Raw genomic sequence first — 16,594 nt, 5'->3', positions numbered from 1 at the left:
TATTGATTAATTGATTGATTGATTGATTGCTATGTTGGGTCTTCGTTTCTGTGCTAGGGCTTTCTCTAGTTGCGGCAAGTGGGGGCCACTCTTCATCACGGTGCGCGGGCCTCTCACTATCGAGGCCTCTCTTGTTGCGGAGCACAGGCTCCAGACGCGCAAGCTCAGTAGTTGTGGGTCACGGGCTCAGTCGCTCCGCGGCATGTGGGATCTTCCCAGACCAGGGCTCGAACCCGCGTCCCCTGCACTAGCAGGCAGACTCTCAACCACTGCGCCACCAGGGAAGCCCGAGAGTGGGCTTTTAAAGTGGGTTCCTTGGAGGCCAAGGGGCTCTCCCAGCAGCTGTTTTGCTAGGGGCTGAGCAGGTGGGATTTCCACCCCAGCTTCAACCAGAGAATTCTCTCTTTGACCTATTTGTAGCAGGCATTTACCTAAGCAGATTAAAATAGGTTCCTGTACCTGGCAACCCCAGGACTTGAGGTTCTATAAGGTTCCTTCCGGTTTTGGAAGGCCACTGAGGTTGTATAATCCATCCCTCTGTCTCCAGGCGAGGAATATTTCCAGTCCTTCTCAGAGTGTTAATTGCTTTCTTGGTTGTTTTGTTTTTATTTTTTTAAGCCTAAAGGGATGACAGTGAGAAGAGCCTTTTTTTAAATGCCCCCAGTGGCCAGTGATCACAAAGGCGGAGGGGCTTCCCTGGCAGGGAGGATAGCACCCCCCACTATTGCTTTCCTCGTCTGTAGAGGGAATAATATTAACCCCACAGGGCTACTAGAAATTAAAGGAGCTCCTGGTAAAATATCTGACACGTGGCAGTCACTCAAGAAACAGAAACTTGAAGCTTCCTACCCCATCAGTCACCTTGACCCCCTGTTTGTTATATGGGAAACACTTGTGCAGTGAGAGCGAGCTGCCTGCTCTGGCTCCTTCTCACACATGTTCCCTTTGCTGCCACTCTGACCTGATGATCATCCTCTAGTGTCCGTCCCTCCCTTCAGCCAGATCCCAGCCTGGCCCCGCTGTCCCTTCTCACTGCCTCTCTTGGCAAGTCAACCCTGGTGACCAGGAGACTGGAAGATATTCTGCTCTCTAGAAGTCCTGTGCTGGGTCTCAATTGTCTGCCAAATAAACTTTTCCATTTGAGAACAATTTGCATTTACTGAGATGCTTGAGGCTTTTTACGGTAACAAGCTGAAGCTTCTGTTGTTCACATGAACATGTTGCATTCTTAATTGTGACTGATCCACAGTCCTGGGCCAGAGCAAAAGTGCCTCAGGCATCCCATGGCCCAAGCTCTGACTCATCTGTCCTATTCTTGCTGGCCCTCTGAGCTGCCAGACCCTTACCAGCCTCATTTCCAGGTTTGGGCCTCTGGGGGCCTCAGCACAAGTCTCAGGGGCCCAGGGCCGGCTCCCTACAAAGCCAAGCTCCTGAATTCAATCAGGAGGGAGCCTGGACTTCCCTGGCAGTCCAGTGGTTAAGACTTCACCTTCCAATGCAGGCGGTGTGGGTTCGATTCCTGGTCAGGGAGCTAAGATCCCACATGCCTCACGGCCAAAAAACCAAAACGTAAAACAGAAGCAATATTGTAACAAATTCAATAAAAACTTTTTAAAAAATGGTACACATCAAAAAAAAAAAAAAATCTTAAAAAAGAAAGAGTGGGCCTGAACTGAAAAGTGAGCGTGAACACATACGTGATGCCCCTCACCTCACCAGGCTTCAAGTGTTACCCCTTCCTTTTGCCAGAAATTAATTCAAAGCACATATTCTGTAACAGTGGGTCGTTCATCCACTCAGTCATCAAACTCTTATTGGGAACCTTCTATGTGCCTGGCTCTGTGTCAGTCCCGGGATGCAGACATAGGAGCTCATGAGGCTAATGGCTAGAAGCAGACCTGCTGTTCCCGTGTAATGAGGGCTTCAGCCGAGGTCCGAATGAAGCCTGGAGAGGGCACTGACTACTCCCTGAGACGTAGACAGAGAGGCAGAGAGGAAGTAACCTCTGAGTGAGGCCTTCCAACAAGAGGTAGCCAAGCAGAAAAGAGGAGAAAGGATGTTCCAGGGAGAGAGGAAAGTGTTGCAAAGGCAACTGAAACCAGTAACTGATGGCCGTAGTGATTCCCTTAAACGTCCTGCTTCCAGACGTTTCCTCCAGCTGACTTCTGGGAAGCTGTTCGTGAAGACCGCTGCACAGCCCATTGTTAATAGCAAAGCATGTCCCTATTCTTTCTCAAATTCTTTTCCCATTTAGGTTATTACAGAGTGTTGAGCAGAGTTCCCTGTGCTCTACAGCAGGGTTAGGGTTAGGGTTATAACTGAATCACTGTGCTGTACACCTGAAACTAGCACAACATTGCTAATCGACTATATTCCAATATAAAATACAAATTTAAAAAAATAGCAAAGCACGGTCCTAGGAATTAGAACATGAGCCACCCCCGACGCTGCCACCCATCTACCATGCCAGGGTCCTCCTCTCCTTTAGCAATTCCAGCGGCACAGCGAGTTTTGCTGTGGTTAACCGAGAAACTGCACCAGCATCTCCCAGCAGAGCGCTGCTTACCACCTGAGTTGGGTTGATGATTCCTTTTGCCACCATATTTTAAAAATTGCCCAGCATGGTGCATAACCAGCTTGAGAGGAAGTTTGCAAAACTTTCTCAACTATCCGTTATCCTTCAACACCTGCATTTTTTTTTTAATGTTTTATTTATTTATTTATTTATTTTTGGCTGTGTTGGGTCTTCGTTTCTGTGCGAGGGCTTTCTCTAGTTGTGGCAAGCGGGGGCCACTCTTCATCGCGGTGCGCGGGCCTCTCACTATCGCGGCCTCTCCTGTTGCGGAGCACAGGCTCCAGACGCGCAGGCTCAGTAATTGTGGCTCACGGGCCCAGCTGCTCTGCGGCATGTGGGATCCTCCCAGACCAGGGCTCGAACCTGTGTCCCCTGCATTAGCAGGCAGATTCTCAACCACTGCGCCACGAGGGAAGCCCCAACACCTGCATTCTTAGCAATGGTCATTGCCAGAGTTTTGAGTGTTCTTTTAATGATTTCTCTACCAATTTTTTGCTCTTCATTTAGCTGGATCAGTGAATCCAAGCCTGGAACGCACTGAAGCAAAGCATCCAGGTGACACTTTTGTCAACAGCAGCTCTTGTAGCATTCAGAACATCTGGGACTATTTCTTTTCATTCTCTTCCACGTCACTTGTCGTAGCAATCTTCAGCAGAGTTACTCCGTCTGAAGTTTTGCCAGATGTTCTTTTAGTTTTTCTTTTTCATGGTCACTGACAGTAACATTCTAACTGCTCAGTGATTTCTTAACTATGTTTCTCAATTTCAATATTGTCACCTTTTCCTTGCAAGAATGTGGCATCACCTTTGGTCACAATAACCTCTCCAATTTTTCCTAGGTCATGAAGCAAAACCTCTTAAAGATTGAGGGTCCAACTCACTTTTCCAAGTACCACACCATCAGTAGCACCGGCCTTGTTGGGTTCATTCTGTGACACCAAAACCTGGAGCTTGGGCTCTTATAACCCAAAGGCCAATTTTCATCCTATTCCAATTGAGTGTACTGAGGGCATTTTCAACAATTATAATCAAAGACTTTCACTGGGCATTGGCAATTTCAAGAGTGGATACCAGAAACCATCAGTGTCCTGGAATCCCCATTTCTGAACTTTTGATGTATTATTCAAGCAGAGAGATATGTAATCTTAGTCAACTTTTGTGCCTTCAGTTCCTAATTCATCATACAGTGTTTTCCTGTCCTCTATTGTAAGCACACCCTTTGAACCTTTGTGGTTGCATCAGAAATGATGTTGCTGATTTCTGTCTCCATGTTTAGACATTGTGGCAAGTTGAGCAGTCTCTTCGGGGTTTAGCGCAGGTTTGGGCTGCTTCCTTAGTTCAGCAGTTATAGCGTCAACACGCAGCCTCACACCATTCCTGGCTTCCACCGGATTAGCGCCTTTGCTAATCTTCTTGAAGCCTTCCATGGCAATCAAGAGTGCCAGTGCAGTAGCAGTGGTGGCGCCACCCCAGCCTCTTCATCTGTGTTGGCGGCGTCCCGATCAAGTCTGGTGTGATGGTTTTATATTTATCCTTTAAGTCAGTTGACCTGGCAGCAGATACCTCACCTTTTGTTACTCTGAGGCATCTTCAACTCTGTTCTGTAACCACTGTTCTTCCCACCGTTCTTCTCCGTAGTAAGGGCTTCCCCATCTGCTAGAAGGTCTGCAGCTTGAAGCATTAGGTCTTAGGCATCTGCACCGAATTTTATATCTTTGGCATGAATCTCAGTGAGATGAGGAGCCAGTGCGCCAGAACCTGGCTTTGTCCAGCAAAAGACAGTGAGTAATAAAAGCATTTCTGCAGGGCTGGTGACCAGGCAGCGAGGCAGGTCCTCAATGACAAGGGAAGGGCAGAGTGCAGGATGCACACCCAAGTTTGCGAAGTGGCAATCAGATTGCCATTTTTAAAAGATCACTGTCTGCAACATTTTTTAAGATGGGCCAGAGACAGTGAATCGGTGAACCAAAACCAAGCAAAAAAAAAAGGATGAGTTTAGGGCAGGAACGGCTTAGAACATTGAAAGAAGGCTACGCACTGGAGAAATTTTCGGAGGCTGAACTAACTGGATTTGGTGTGGATGTGGATGTGGGAGGACATGAAGGGATGGTCCAGACAGCAGGACAGCCAGGTGGTGGGGAAAGGCGAGGGATCAGGCTGAGAGCAGGGGCTCACTGTTGTGGAGGGAAGTCTGAATCCACTGGGATGAGAAGAAGCCGTAGGTTCCATGCACTTCTTGGTTCCCAGAGCCATGGAGGCAGGTTACGCCTCCCTCTCCTGTCTCCTCCACTAACAGGTCCTTGTCTCCCGCTAGCTCAGCCCAATAACTGATGCTGCAGACTAGAGAGGCATTTGTATCGCCAGATTCTTCCAGCTAAATGTGTACCATGTGTTCCGCTAACCTTTACAACAGTGGGGAAATGTCTTGTAATTAACCAGAATATAAAGGATGAATGGAGCAGGCTGGCAGTCTCCTGTAGTCATTGTCATTCAGAGGAGGTGAATGTAGCTACTAAGATTTCCGTCAACCAGTTAAAGCCAGCACTTTTCTCTTGGGAGTCCTGACTTTGTTCACATACAGCACAAACACATGTATAAGCGTGAATTATATTTGTATGTAAAGGTTTGTAGCCATGCATACACAGGGGCGCAAATGTGTTCTTGTGGGTGCACTGGTTGTAGACACGGATGTGCATGCGTGCATGGATATGTGGCGTGCATATGTGCGCCGGGGGTGTGCATTCAAGTGTAGCCGGGACCCAGGAGCCAGCCCCAGGCTCCACATTTTCTCCACTGCGTCAGTGGTTACAGAATCCTCTTTAGAGACCAGTGCTTCAGTGTAATACCATAGGTGCTACGCTAGTGGGCGCTCCGTGAATGAATGTTCAAACAAGAACAACTACACCTCAGAAATTCTCCAGGTCCTTGCTGTTTTGCCCTTGCTTTCTGCTTAGTTCTGTTAGCAGTGCGCTGTGGAGACCTAGAGAGAGAAGTGCCCTTGTTCTCTGACCCTTCACACCAGGTCTGCCCTGGTCTGTCCGGCTAGTTCTTCTACGAGCTCATTTCAAGGCTGATTTCCCATGGTGCTCCATCTTCCATGGTCACCCACCACACACTTGGTCAGACTGAGACAAATTAGCTGTCTGTAATTCAGTGTGCGAGTGCTTCCCTGGGATTGCCAAACCACTGCGACCCCGGTACATGGAGGTGGTTTCTGGACACTAAGATCCCTGGCGATGTGGATATTGCCAAGTGGGTACCCCCCTAGCCAGGTGGCTTTCTGAACGGTGGACCCATTCATCAGTTCTGGGGATGGCGTAGGCCAGCTGTAGGCTCCACCTCCCCAGAGCCTGGGCCAGCCGGGCCTGGACATACGTTTCTTGAGAGGTTGTGTTATTGGTGTGAGGAACCCCTGCCCACAGAGCTGTGGCCCCCGCTTTTCCCAAGCTAACGTGGGGACCCACCAACAGCGTGGGTGACGCAGCCTCTCAGACCTGGCTCAGAGGGGTAAACGGTCCCAAAGTTTGCATATAAGTTAAGGAGCCCCCTCTAGCTTTTCAGGTTCCTTCTCAACCAGTTCTTCTCACCACCTTAACAAACTCCATCCCGTGGTGAGTAGCAGGATGCAGAAGAGGAAGGACGGAATTAGTTCCTGCTGGGAGGCATCATGATGTCATCCAGTGACTATTAAGCACTGATGAGTCAACTTAGACAGTCCTTCCTGGAGAGGACCGAGTAGACAGGATGGCCATAGACATTGGAAGGATTCCCTCTGGGGCCTGGAGATGGGGGAGGGGCAGGAGCCTCTTTCTCGATGCAACCTTGAGAAGAGAGGAAGAGGGCTTCCTCTTAACCACCCCCTCATATCCACCTGCATCTCACGGTCCCCCTTCAGCAGCTACAAGGAAAACCCAAGCGGTGTTTGCCCCTGGGAATGGCATCCACGGGGCACTGACCCCCTTCCTCACCCCCTCCTCCAGCGGACACTAGAACCTGAACAAGGGGCTTGGGAAGACTCTGACTCACCTCCTCCTCCTTCGCCGGATGCCCTGAGCCATCTTCCCAGACCTGCCCTCAGATGGGCTGCACTGGGTCCTAGAGACCCCTCTCCTGATCCCTGCCCATTGGTGGGGCATCCAGGAGAAGAGCTGGAATTGTTCTCGCAGTGCTGGGACCATTCCTGTTCTCTTAGGGATGTTGAATCAGAGGACATTTTTTCCCCCTGCCTCACCGTTATTAGCTTGGCTTGAATAATGCATGTTTCCCTATGAATACCCTGTTTGATAATGGGCCCACGTTAGTGTTCATTGGAAATTTTCCTGCTGGATACACATGGAGAGTAATACACATTTATAAAAGGGATTTGAATGCACGTTGGGAAGTGGTGACTCCGTGGAAGTAACTGAATTTTGTCAGGCATTCAGCTTAGACAGCAGCTTGCTGGGGGACCAACCTTTGGGGAGCTTTTTGATACAGGCAGAGCAGGGATAGACAGGGGGTGGGGGACTACTCGGAGATGGTCCCCTTTGCACACCTGATCGCTGTAGGCTTTAGTTCTGGGGTTGACATGTTATCTCAAGTGCAGAGTGAGTATCTGAGTCTCCAGGGGCTGAGCTGGGGAGGGGGCAGATGCTGAAGAAGGTTGACCATGCCCTTGGGATAACTTTGGGGACAGGTCACAAGAGAAGATGCTGAGGTCCCACCAAGAGCACAGCTGCCTCCTGGCTGTGTGACCTACAATAAATCACTTAAACCATTGTGAACCCCCCCAATTTTGTTATCGATCAAGTAGGTATAATAACGACCGGTCAAGGTTGTTGAACATATATAAGGATCAAATGAAATGATTATTGAGGACCCGCTATGAACCAGGCACTATTCTAGGCATTGAGGACACAGCAATGAACAAAACAGACAAAAATTTCTGTCTTCGTGGAGCTTACATTGCAACGTAGGTGACAAAAATCACTAAGAAAATTATATGTATGCTAGAAAGTTAGGGATAAAGTGGGTAGGGGTTAGGGAGAGCTGGGGTTGGAGGTATAGTTTTAAGTGGAGTGGTCAGAGAAGGCCTGCAGTAGGAAGTGGTGTTCTCACAAAGGCTTCAAGGAGAAAAGGGAGCAAGTCATGAAGATAACTGGGAAAGAGCCTTCTAGGGAACTGGCAGGCTGAAGCAGGCATGGCTGGTGTATTGTTGGAATATCAGGGGGGCCCATGTGGCTGGAGAAGACTGACTGAGGTCAAAGATGGGGTCAGAGAGATCGCGGAGAGGGCCAGTTGGTCTGGGCAGGCCCTTTTAAAGACTTTGGCTTTTACTATAGGAGAGTTGGGTTGTCCCTGAAGAGTTTTGAGGAGAGATGTAATTTGGTCTGGCTTGTGTTTTAACAAGATCCTTCTGGATCTCGTGTTGAGAACAGATTAGATGGGGGCAAGTGTGGAAGATGGAAGGTCATGGCAACAAGGGGAGAAGTCTTGGAGATTTGGACCAGAGATGCGGATGTAGAAACTGCATTGGGGATAAATTTGGAAGGGTTTGCTGATAGATTGTGTGTGGGTGTGAGAGAAAGAAAAGGGTCAGTGATGCTGATTTAAGTAAAGAACTTGTAAGGCCCTCAGCCTGGGGCTTGACACATAGGAAGTGCTGGTCACAGTTGTTACCACTGCTGGTACCAGTCAGAGTGGGGCTGAGCCCCCTGGCAGGGGGTTCTGGGGCTGGACAGATAAACCAAGCCATATAACCAGAGACAGGATGAAGCCCTTGGCAACCAGCAGAATGCTTTGGAGCATAGGGGTACTCAGACCCAAAGGAGGTTGATGGATTCAGAGGAATAGCCTTTGGAATTGTGGAGTTCTGGCTCTGGGGCCCTTTGTACGCTATTTGGCCAGTTCCTGATGAGCTATGGACTGGACTTAGCGTTGGGATCAAAACCCAGTTCAGTCCATCAGACCATCCGCCAGTGACCTCCCGGACTCAGCTGCCCCTGCTCACAGTAGGTCAGCGGGTGTGGGCTGGGCTCGGCTAGGATGACGGGCTCTGCTCCTCGTGTTCCCACCCTCCCAGGACCAGCCATGTCTTCTCCCAACGATGGCAGAGATTCTAGTGGGCAAGCCTAATCTGACAGGCAGTTTTCAAGTCTTTGGACACATCAAGGCCTCCATAATGACCAAACCCAAAGTCAAGGGGTGGAGGAAATATACTCCACCTCTTTAACAGGAAGGATTACAGTCACATTGCAACAGCTGTGGTTACAGCGAGGGTGACACCTTGGGGCCCTAATCCAATGTAACACACCTGGCCAGGGCTGGTTCAGAAATTGGCCAGGACTGGATCGGGAGGGGAGCAGAGCTGCAGAGGGCGGGCTGCGGGGCTTCACATGTGGACACTCGCTACCAGTTTGTGGGGAGATCACCCCGGAGAGCCAGCCTTGATAGCAGCTCCTTCTCCGTGTTTGAGACCCTGTTGCACTTGAACGCTACCCTTAGTATATCCCTGCCCAGAGGGGCTTCTGGCTTTGACCCACCATGGAATGTCCCAAGCTCAGAGAGGGATCATTCTGGAGGGACCCATCCCCAGTCCCATACGACAACTAAGCCTGATTTTCCTTTCACCTCTTCTCTAGTCAAGAAGCAAATTGAGTTGAAGTCTCGAGGCGTGAAGCTGATGCCCAGCAAAGATAACAGCCAGAAGACGTCTGTGTGTAAGTGTCCGCCCCCGGCCAGGCCTCTGCTCGAGGCCAGAACCGCAGGCGCTGTGACCGCGGGGAAGCCTGACGATGCTGCGCTGACGTCCCTTCAGCCCTGCTTCCCTCTGCGCGGGTCTGCGCGTGCGCACACGCTACCCTGGTGCCCAATGAGCAGCCCCGGGCCCTGCCCTTTGTCTTCTCGTGTTCCTCCTCCCATTCCCCTCCTGCCTCTTCTTTCTCCCTCACTTCCCATTCTAACTGCAATCCAGGGAGTCATTCCTGCTACATTTCTTTCTTTATTTTTCCTTTTGAATCACTTCCACCTGCTAAGACAATCCTTTTTCTGGCTCGTCTAGGAGTCAGTAGACTCCAGCTGGGATTTTGGAGGCTTCAAGTCCCTGATTCCAGCTCCCAAGGCAAGATTGGGGGAAGGGGAGAGAGGGAAATGCCTAGAACCTTCCACCAGGGTCCATGGACCTGGCTGGGCAAAAGGTGGACTAGGGAGTGGGGGTCCCGCTTCTTGAGCTGATGGGGCAGTGCCGGGGGCTCCCTGCTTGGACATGGGGCAGATTCTGTCCATGGAAACGTGTTCCTGCCATTGATGTTTGAAAGATCAAAAGGAGGATGTCCAATGCTGGGCAGTTGTCTGGAATGTCACTCCAGAAGCACCTGATCAGAGCCTGTGCTAAGGGGCTTTTGAGCTAGAGCATAGGAAGGCTTTCCCAAAGGTTCTGGGCCACTCCAGGAGGCTGGACTTGAAAGCAGAGCAGATTTTTCCAAGAAACGCTCTTTTTTCATTCTGGAGGTGGCAGCAGGGAGCCTCCCTTGGTCCCCCAAACACCTGGCCTTCTGGTCTACCTTCTGCCTCCCTTTGCTCTCTGCTTCTCACGCCCTTCTCTCTCTCCTTCCACTCGTCCTCCCTCTTTGCACTTTCCTCTCCTTCCCCCGCCCCTCACCCTATCTGCTTCGCCCTCTTTTTCTCTCTGTCTCTGCTCCCTGCTGACCCTCTCCTTTCCTCGTTCACCTCCATGTGCTCCCTTCTCCTGAGGTGCTGGAAGTAATTGCTGGAGAGAGGCAGAGAGAGGCCATGGGTGGGTCCAGAGCTCCGTTCTGTGGGTGGCAGGGAGCAGTGGGGGGAGAGGCAGTTTGGTCCCAAGGCCGTGACGAAACTGAGCCTGGCTGTGGGTTTTCTCTGGTCTTTCAAGTCCTCCAATTGGAGACAGGCACCACTCCTTGCCTCTGGGGACCATTGTCTGGTCACCCTGCCACAAGGGGGCTGGATGGCAGAGGGCAGCCAGAAGGCCCTGCTTCTGTGCTTGACCAGGGAGCCAAAGGAAGGAGCAGAGGGTTAGGTCAGGAGTCTGCAGGGAAGGCTCGAGACATGGCCCGGGCCCTCACAGACTTTCTTTCTGCAGCCACAGGAAACCAGAGGAACCGAGGCAGGCACGATTCAACTTCAGAGTTTGCCCTGGGGCCACAGGCAAACTTTAAGGAAACTGCTCTGATTTGGGAGAGCACGTTTTTATCCCAGTTGTATCCTTAGGTAACTGTGTTATCCCAGGCCCTAACACCTCAGTTTCCCCATCTGTAGAATGGGGATGCAAAACCTTATCCTCCCTTTCTGCTTTGGATCTGAGTTGGGGCTTCTTGACCTAGGACTTCAGGAGGTCCGTGAACTCGCTAGAAAATCACATGTGTTGTTGTGGGTGCATTTTGGGGTGGAAGGGAAGGGTCTGTGGTTTTCATTAGTTCTCAGAGGTACCAAAAACTCCCTCAGAAAGATGAAGAAACCGTATTTTAATAAAAAAATTCAAAACCTCTTTGAAAAAATATACATTTCTCTACAACAAGGTACTGGTCTCCTTTCTGAGATTCCTTCAGGGAGGAATGGGTGTGTGACTCAAGCTGCCTCGGAGGCAGGTCACCAAATGTCTGCAGGGGTCTGGCCCATTGTGTTCTGCCCAGATTCCCTGTGGACAGATGTCCTGAACTTCAGGGGAGGAGTGGGCCACACTTACATCTCCTGGATCCTACTTACTGCCTTTACCAGTCTGTGGGCACCATGGGCCCCCGGCCATTGGTTCTGTTCACCCATGTGTCTGTGGCTCCCTTCACTTTGGGTAGAAGGCATTGTCTTTCTGAGTGTGTTGCGGCTTCTTCCTCACCATAGGGACCGGGGCAAGGATCACCTTCCGGTCTCTTCGCTCTGCAGCCAAGAGCAAATTCATGCTACAAGCACAAGCGGCTGGTCTTGAATAGGCAGGGGAGGCTGGAACTCAGGAAAGAAAGGGGAAAAGCCTTTTGCCTCTGTAACTCCAACAGTAAACTGTTCACTGGGATTTGAGTTTGCTTGTTTCCGGGGAGCCTTGAAGGCTCATATGGGGATGCCGTCACCTGTTCGGTCCTCCCAGGAAGAGAGGGCACTGGGGGGGTATGAGCTGCTCACCGCTGGGCTTGCAACTTCCTGGATGGCGGCTGAGCCTCATTTCGGGCTGGCTGATTAAAGGGGATGCAGCAAGGTTTGCCATACATGTCAGGGGCTGCGGTTCGGCTGGTGGGCTTCGCCATGGCCTCGGCTCTCCCGTCCAGCCACATCCTCATCGGTCAGCCTTCCTCTGTGCTACGCTGAGCAGTGTCAGCTCTGAACGAGAGAGCGAGAGAAGGAGGCAAGAATCTGCTGTGCATTCTTAACACGCTGCAAGGTGGTGTGTGGTTCCCATGTGGTGGTAAGCAGGGCCTTTGGATGGGGGCGGTCGGTGCACAGGGTTGAGTAGGCAGGGCCTAAAGAAGGTGGGCGCTTAGCTCAGAAACCCTCAGTAGGGCTGGATCACGGTGAGGCTGGCTTGCCAACAGACGAACCCACAGGTACAGCTCAGGGGTCCTCTCTCCCTCCTGCCCCTGGGGATCCTGGAAGCCCCAGTTTTCTCTTTCCTCCCGCCTGCTCGCAAAACACTGAGGCCCCAGGAGGCAGGGGCTTGCTCTGCTTTTGGAGATGGCGCTTCCGTCTTATTAGCCGAGCCTGAAGGGTCCTGGACTGGGGGAATGTTGACGTAGCTTAGTTGAGGATGTGAAAGTTTCAGAAGTAGAGGTTTGGCAAGGAAGGGGCTGGGAGTAGGGGACGAGCGTCCAGTGGGAGCGACTGGCTTGAGCCTGGCACTGTGGAATGTTGGAGAAAAGGAGGCTGCCCAAGAGGCCTTGTACTCGTCACCACACAACCAAGAGGGTAACCGGTCTCTGGCTTGAGCACTCAGTCTGTCCAAATGCCCAGGTTCCCTTGGCCAGCCACACCCGGGGCTCCCTGGAGATTTGGGCAGGTTTCTAACAGTAGAAATGAGCTTCAAACTCAGGTCTGAAATGAGACTAAATGAGTCAAAAATGGGATTCCCCACTGCTGCACTTCCATCAACTCACTTGCATCCTCACAGGTCGCTGGGCCAGGAAGTCCCCTGCCCCCTCTCCCCATGCCCTACTCTTCCACAAGCCCTGATGACTCTTTCTTTGCCACGTGCATTCCCATCACTTCATGTCTGTCCCCACTACCAGGCTCTTGTTGTCCTTTACCTGAATGAACACAAAACTTTCTAACTCATTTCACAGTAACCGGCCTCCCTCTGAGCAATCCAGATCTTACAGTGCCCTTCCCCACTCAGGACTCTTCCCGTCGTCTTTAGGATCAGACTCCAGCCCCTTCAAAGTCTGACCTCTGAAACCTCACCTTCACTCCTCCATGTCACTCATACCCTCCCTCCTGTTCTGGCACACCGAACAACTTACAGTTCTGTTTCCACGTCTCCACCTTGCTCCCCGGGCCCATCTGTCTGCCTGAAATGCCATTTCTCTGTTATCATGTATCTAAATCCTACTATCTCAGTAGCTCCATGTCAAATGCTGCCTCCTCCAGGCAGCCTTCCATGCTTCTCTCAGCAATATGAGATGGGTCCTCTCTCTGAACCTCCCTGTAGCTGTATCTTTCATCACCTCCCCGTTGTGGTTCTGTAGTTTCTTTCCATAGTTCATGTAACTCCTTGAGGACAGTGGAGTGGTCATATCTTATACCTGACATTGGCACTTCCCACTGTATCCAAATAGGGTCTTGTATACAGTAGGTGTTCAATTAATGCTTGTTATGTACCATGTGCAGGAATGAGTGGGTGAGTGAGTGAGTGATGGAGCACGTTGCTCATATTGTGGGACATTGACTGGGTGAGAGGGAAATGGGCCAACTCAGGGAACGTTGCTCCAGACTCCCCGTCATCCCTCGTCTAGAGGTGGTTGTCGGGATTGTGGGGTTGGTGAGGGCTTGAGTGGAACTCTGGCTCCTGGTCATTGCCGAGGCCAGGACTCCAGAGGTGCGAGGGAGTTCTAGCCTCACAGCATCTCAAGAACGATGAACTGCAGGGGCCGGAGGGTTTCCACCTTCTCCACTGGAGACGGGAGAAAACTGACTTTGTGTGTATCCGCCGTCCTTTGACCAAGCTTCTCCTTTAACCTAGAGTACCGTGCACATGGCTTTTAAAAACAGGACTCTGGTGTTGGCGAACGTGAGGGCATCACAGCACCTGCCAGAGCTACCGCAGGGGCTACCTCGGTGCCCTCGGCCAGCGGCACGGGCGGGGGATGCTCTGGTTACCGCTTACTCTGCATTGAGAACTGTCTGGTGGGAAGAGGTTTCTCAGCAGAAATATCCGTGTTTGAGCTCAAGTCCCTGCTTTGAACTTCAGACTGCAGCTTTCTCTTACATTCTTTACCGTTTCTGACCACACATCCACCTTTTATTTAACTTTCTTTGAGTCATTTCTCCATTGGGGGCTGAGGTTGGGGGGCTCATCTCATCTAGAGCCGCCATCAGCAGATTGGAAGGGTGGGGAGGTCACCGGGGGCTGTGGACTGTCCACCTCTGGCCGCTGGTGCGGGATAAGGGAACGGGATGGCTGTCGGCTTGGGGTGCCTCTGAGCCCACACGCTCTTGATGAATTTCACTTGGACTTCGCTCCCAAAGGAATTTGTCAAAAGCAGCTCCCCGTCTGCACACTCGGGAAACCCGAGCCCAGTAGACCCCAGCAACCCCACAGGCCCCAGCAGAGCAGGGCCTCTTTCTGTCTCTGCGTCCACCTCCAACCCTGCGACACTGCCCCGACTGGTTTCTTCCTGTGATTATCCATCTCTGTATGTGCTGTTTTTTGCCTTGTAGTAACTCAGGTTGGTGTGTCCCAAGGGCATAATATGTGTCCAGACCCTGGCATACCTGAAAGGGGCAAAAGACTAGGCTCAGATTTCAGGTAAGATCTGTTTGGGAATGTTCTTATTGCAAGAAGGGTGGGATGGCCTGGTTGGGGGGAAGACAGGGACTGGCCTTCCTGGAGGTAGAGTGGAGAGGACCGTGTGGATACAGGATCACTTCCTGGAGAAGAGCTTTGGCCTTGAACATTCTCTCTTGGTCCAGTCCTGGGACTAGTACCCACACCTTAAGGGGGAAGGGGGGGGCTGTAGACTGCCAGTGTCACCCAGCAGACCTATACCCAGGGTACAAAGGGCTGCCATCGTCAGGAATGACGTGCCAGCAGGCAGCTCACACCTCCGATAGTCTAGGACACCCTGGGGCCCCGAGACAGTGCATTTTGTAAAGTTTCTAACTATCGAGGCATCTTCTCATAATCCTCCACTTTCATGAAAGTTTATGGGTATCATCCACCCACTCTTAGCTGTCCTAATTGTCCTAATACTTATCTCAGAAGATTGCTCTTTCGCTCACAAAGTCACCTTTTAACTCGATCCTAAAACCATTAAACAGTCCAGAAAAGAAGATGAAGAGCAGGTGTTCCTTCCAATGGAGATTTTAAGTGATAAACGGTGGAGTGGAGATGAAGGGCCAGAGGAGAAATAAAGTTCGGCATGGTGCTTCTTTGTGGACCTAGGAAGGACTCAGGGGGGACCTGGCAGGCCCTGGGGTGGAGCTCACAGATACTCCTTGTCTCCCAGGTTAGGATCCAGCGTCCAGTTCACCTGCAACGAGGGCTATGACCTGCAAGGGTCCAAGCGGATCACCTGTATGAAAGTCAGCGACATGTTTGCAGCCTGGAGTGACCACAGGCCGGTCTGCCGAGGTGAGGGTGCCCCTGGAAAGGGATGCCGGCCAGCAAGCTGGGCTGGGCGTGGAGGACGGAGCCCAGCTCCTGAAGCCTGAGTCCAGGCTCTCATCCAGACTGGCTCACCTCACTCTCACTGCTCCCCACACCTCAGATGCTGCACCCATTTACTAATGAACCCAACACATTTATTTAGCACCTCCTCTGTAGGCCTATAGAGGAGCAGGAGATAACAGAGATAACAGATAACAGAGATGGGAAAGAGAGGCACGGTCCCTGCCCTGCCTGCACCTGACAGTCTAGTCAGGGAGTCACACATGAGCAGGTTTCTGGCCCACCGCACCAAGATATCACAGCTGCACCTAGATGGGAAGGGAAGTCACTTTGTATCATGTCACCTTGAATCCTTCCATTATAGCACACAGACATCCCAAACCCTCCATCTCAGTGACCTTGTGTCTTTCCACATACTCAGCAAAAAACAGACCTGTCACTTCTGAAAGAACGCTCTGAGCTATGCAGGAGTAACAGGGACCATGACCTCAAAAGGCCTCTCTGTGGGATTCCTCTAACCTCACACCTGGACATCTTATTCTCGGGGGCCCTGCCATCCCAGGTTTCACAAGAACCAAGTCTGGGCTGGCCAAGTCCCCATCCCCCAAATAATCTTAAAATACGAGACCTGAGTGTATTTTTCCTTTGGGACAGGACAGCAGCTGCTTCTATGGTAGAGAATCCCCTGGCCTCATCTCGCAGGGCACCACTAGACAGCTTTTCATGTCCTACGCTGCACTCATCTCTCGTTTTCCATTGTTTGCACACATGACCAGGACTCAAGAGTTCTTGGTACAAGAGTAAGGAATCACTCTAGAGTTTGTAAACAAAGACAGCAGTTGCCCTTTTGAGTGACCCTTTGAAAGAGAAAGTGTGCTGCCCACTAAAGTTACATTCCAGATCCTTCCAGTTTAAGAAGGAGATTCTTTGCCTCTCTCCAGGCACATGCATCAAGATGAAATTCATGCAGAGTAAGATGGGTCCAGGATAAAGAACTTAGATCACTGCTGCACTGAGGAAGGGGCAAGTTGGAGCTGAGACCCACTCCCTTTTTTTACTGTGTTGATAAGCGCTCTGGAAGAGGGTCATGAAAATCTCTCTCAAATAGCCTTAGATTAATTCATTCTCACTCAACTTTGAGGTGGCCACTGTCCACAATTAATAATGTGCTTTGCATCCCCACTGATTTTAGTTACA

The 16,594-nt window shown here is 51.1% G+C and overlaps 1 protein-coding gene and 2 pseudogenes across 2 annotated transcripts in view; 1 reads left to right on the top strand and 2 right to left on the bottom strand.

Moving 5' to 3' along the window:
• Window positions 1–16,594, top strand: part of CSMD2 (CUB and Sushi multiple domains 2) — a 645,193-nt gene that overhangs the window by 312,537 nt on the left and 316,062 nt on the right. For both annotated transcript variants that reach the window (XM_068537861.1, XM_068537860.1), the window contains exons 7-9: window positions 9,195–9,272; window positions 14,449–14,536; window positions 15,237–15,361. In XM_068537861.1, the coding sequence (XP_068393962.1) occupies window positions 9,195–9,272; window positions 14,449–14,536; window positions 15,237–15,361 (291 nt within the window). The remainder of the gene's footprint in view (window positions 1–9,194; window positions 9,273–14,448; window positions 14,537–15,236; window positions 15,362–16,594) is intronic.
• On the bottom strand, window positions 2,459–3,594 carry LOC137761685 (60 kDa heat shock protein, mitochondrial pseudogene; annotated as a pseudogene).
• Window positions 3,813–4,372, bottom strand: LOC137761684 (60 kDa heat shock protein, mitochondrial pseudogene; annotated as a pseudogene).

The sequence above is a fragment of the Eschrichtius robustus genome, chromosome 3 (genome assembly GCF_028021215.1).
Source record: "Eschrichtius robustus isolate mEscRob2 chromosome 3, mEscRob2.pri, whole genome shotgun sequence".
Lineage (NCBI taxonomy): Eukaryota > Metazoa > Chordata > Mammalia > Artiodactyla > Eschrichtiidae > Eschrichtius > Eschrichtius robustus.
The sequence above is the reverse complement of the archived record's forward strand: the minus strand, read 5'-3'. Positions and strand labels throughout refer to the sequence as shown.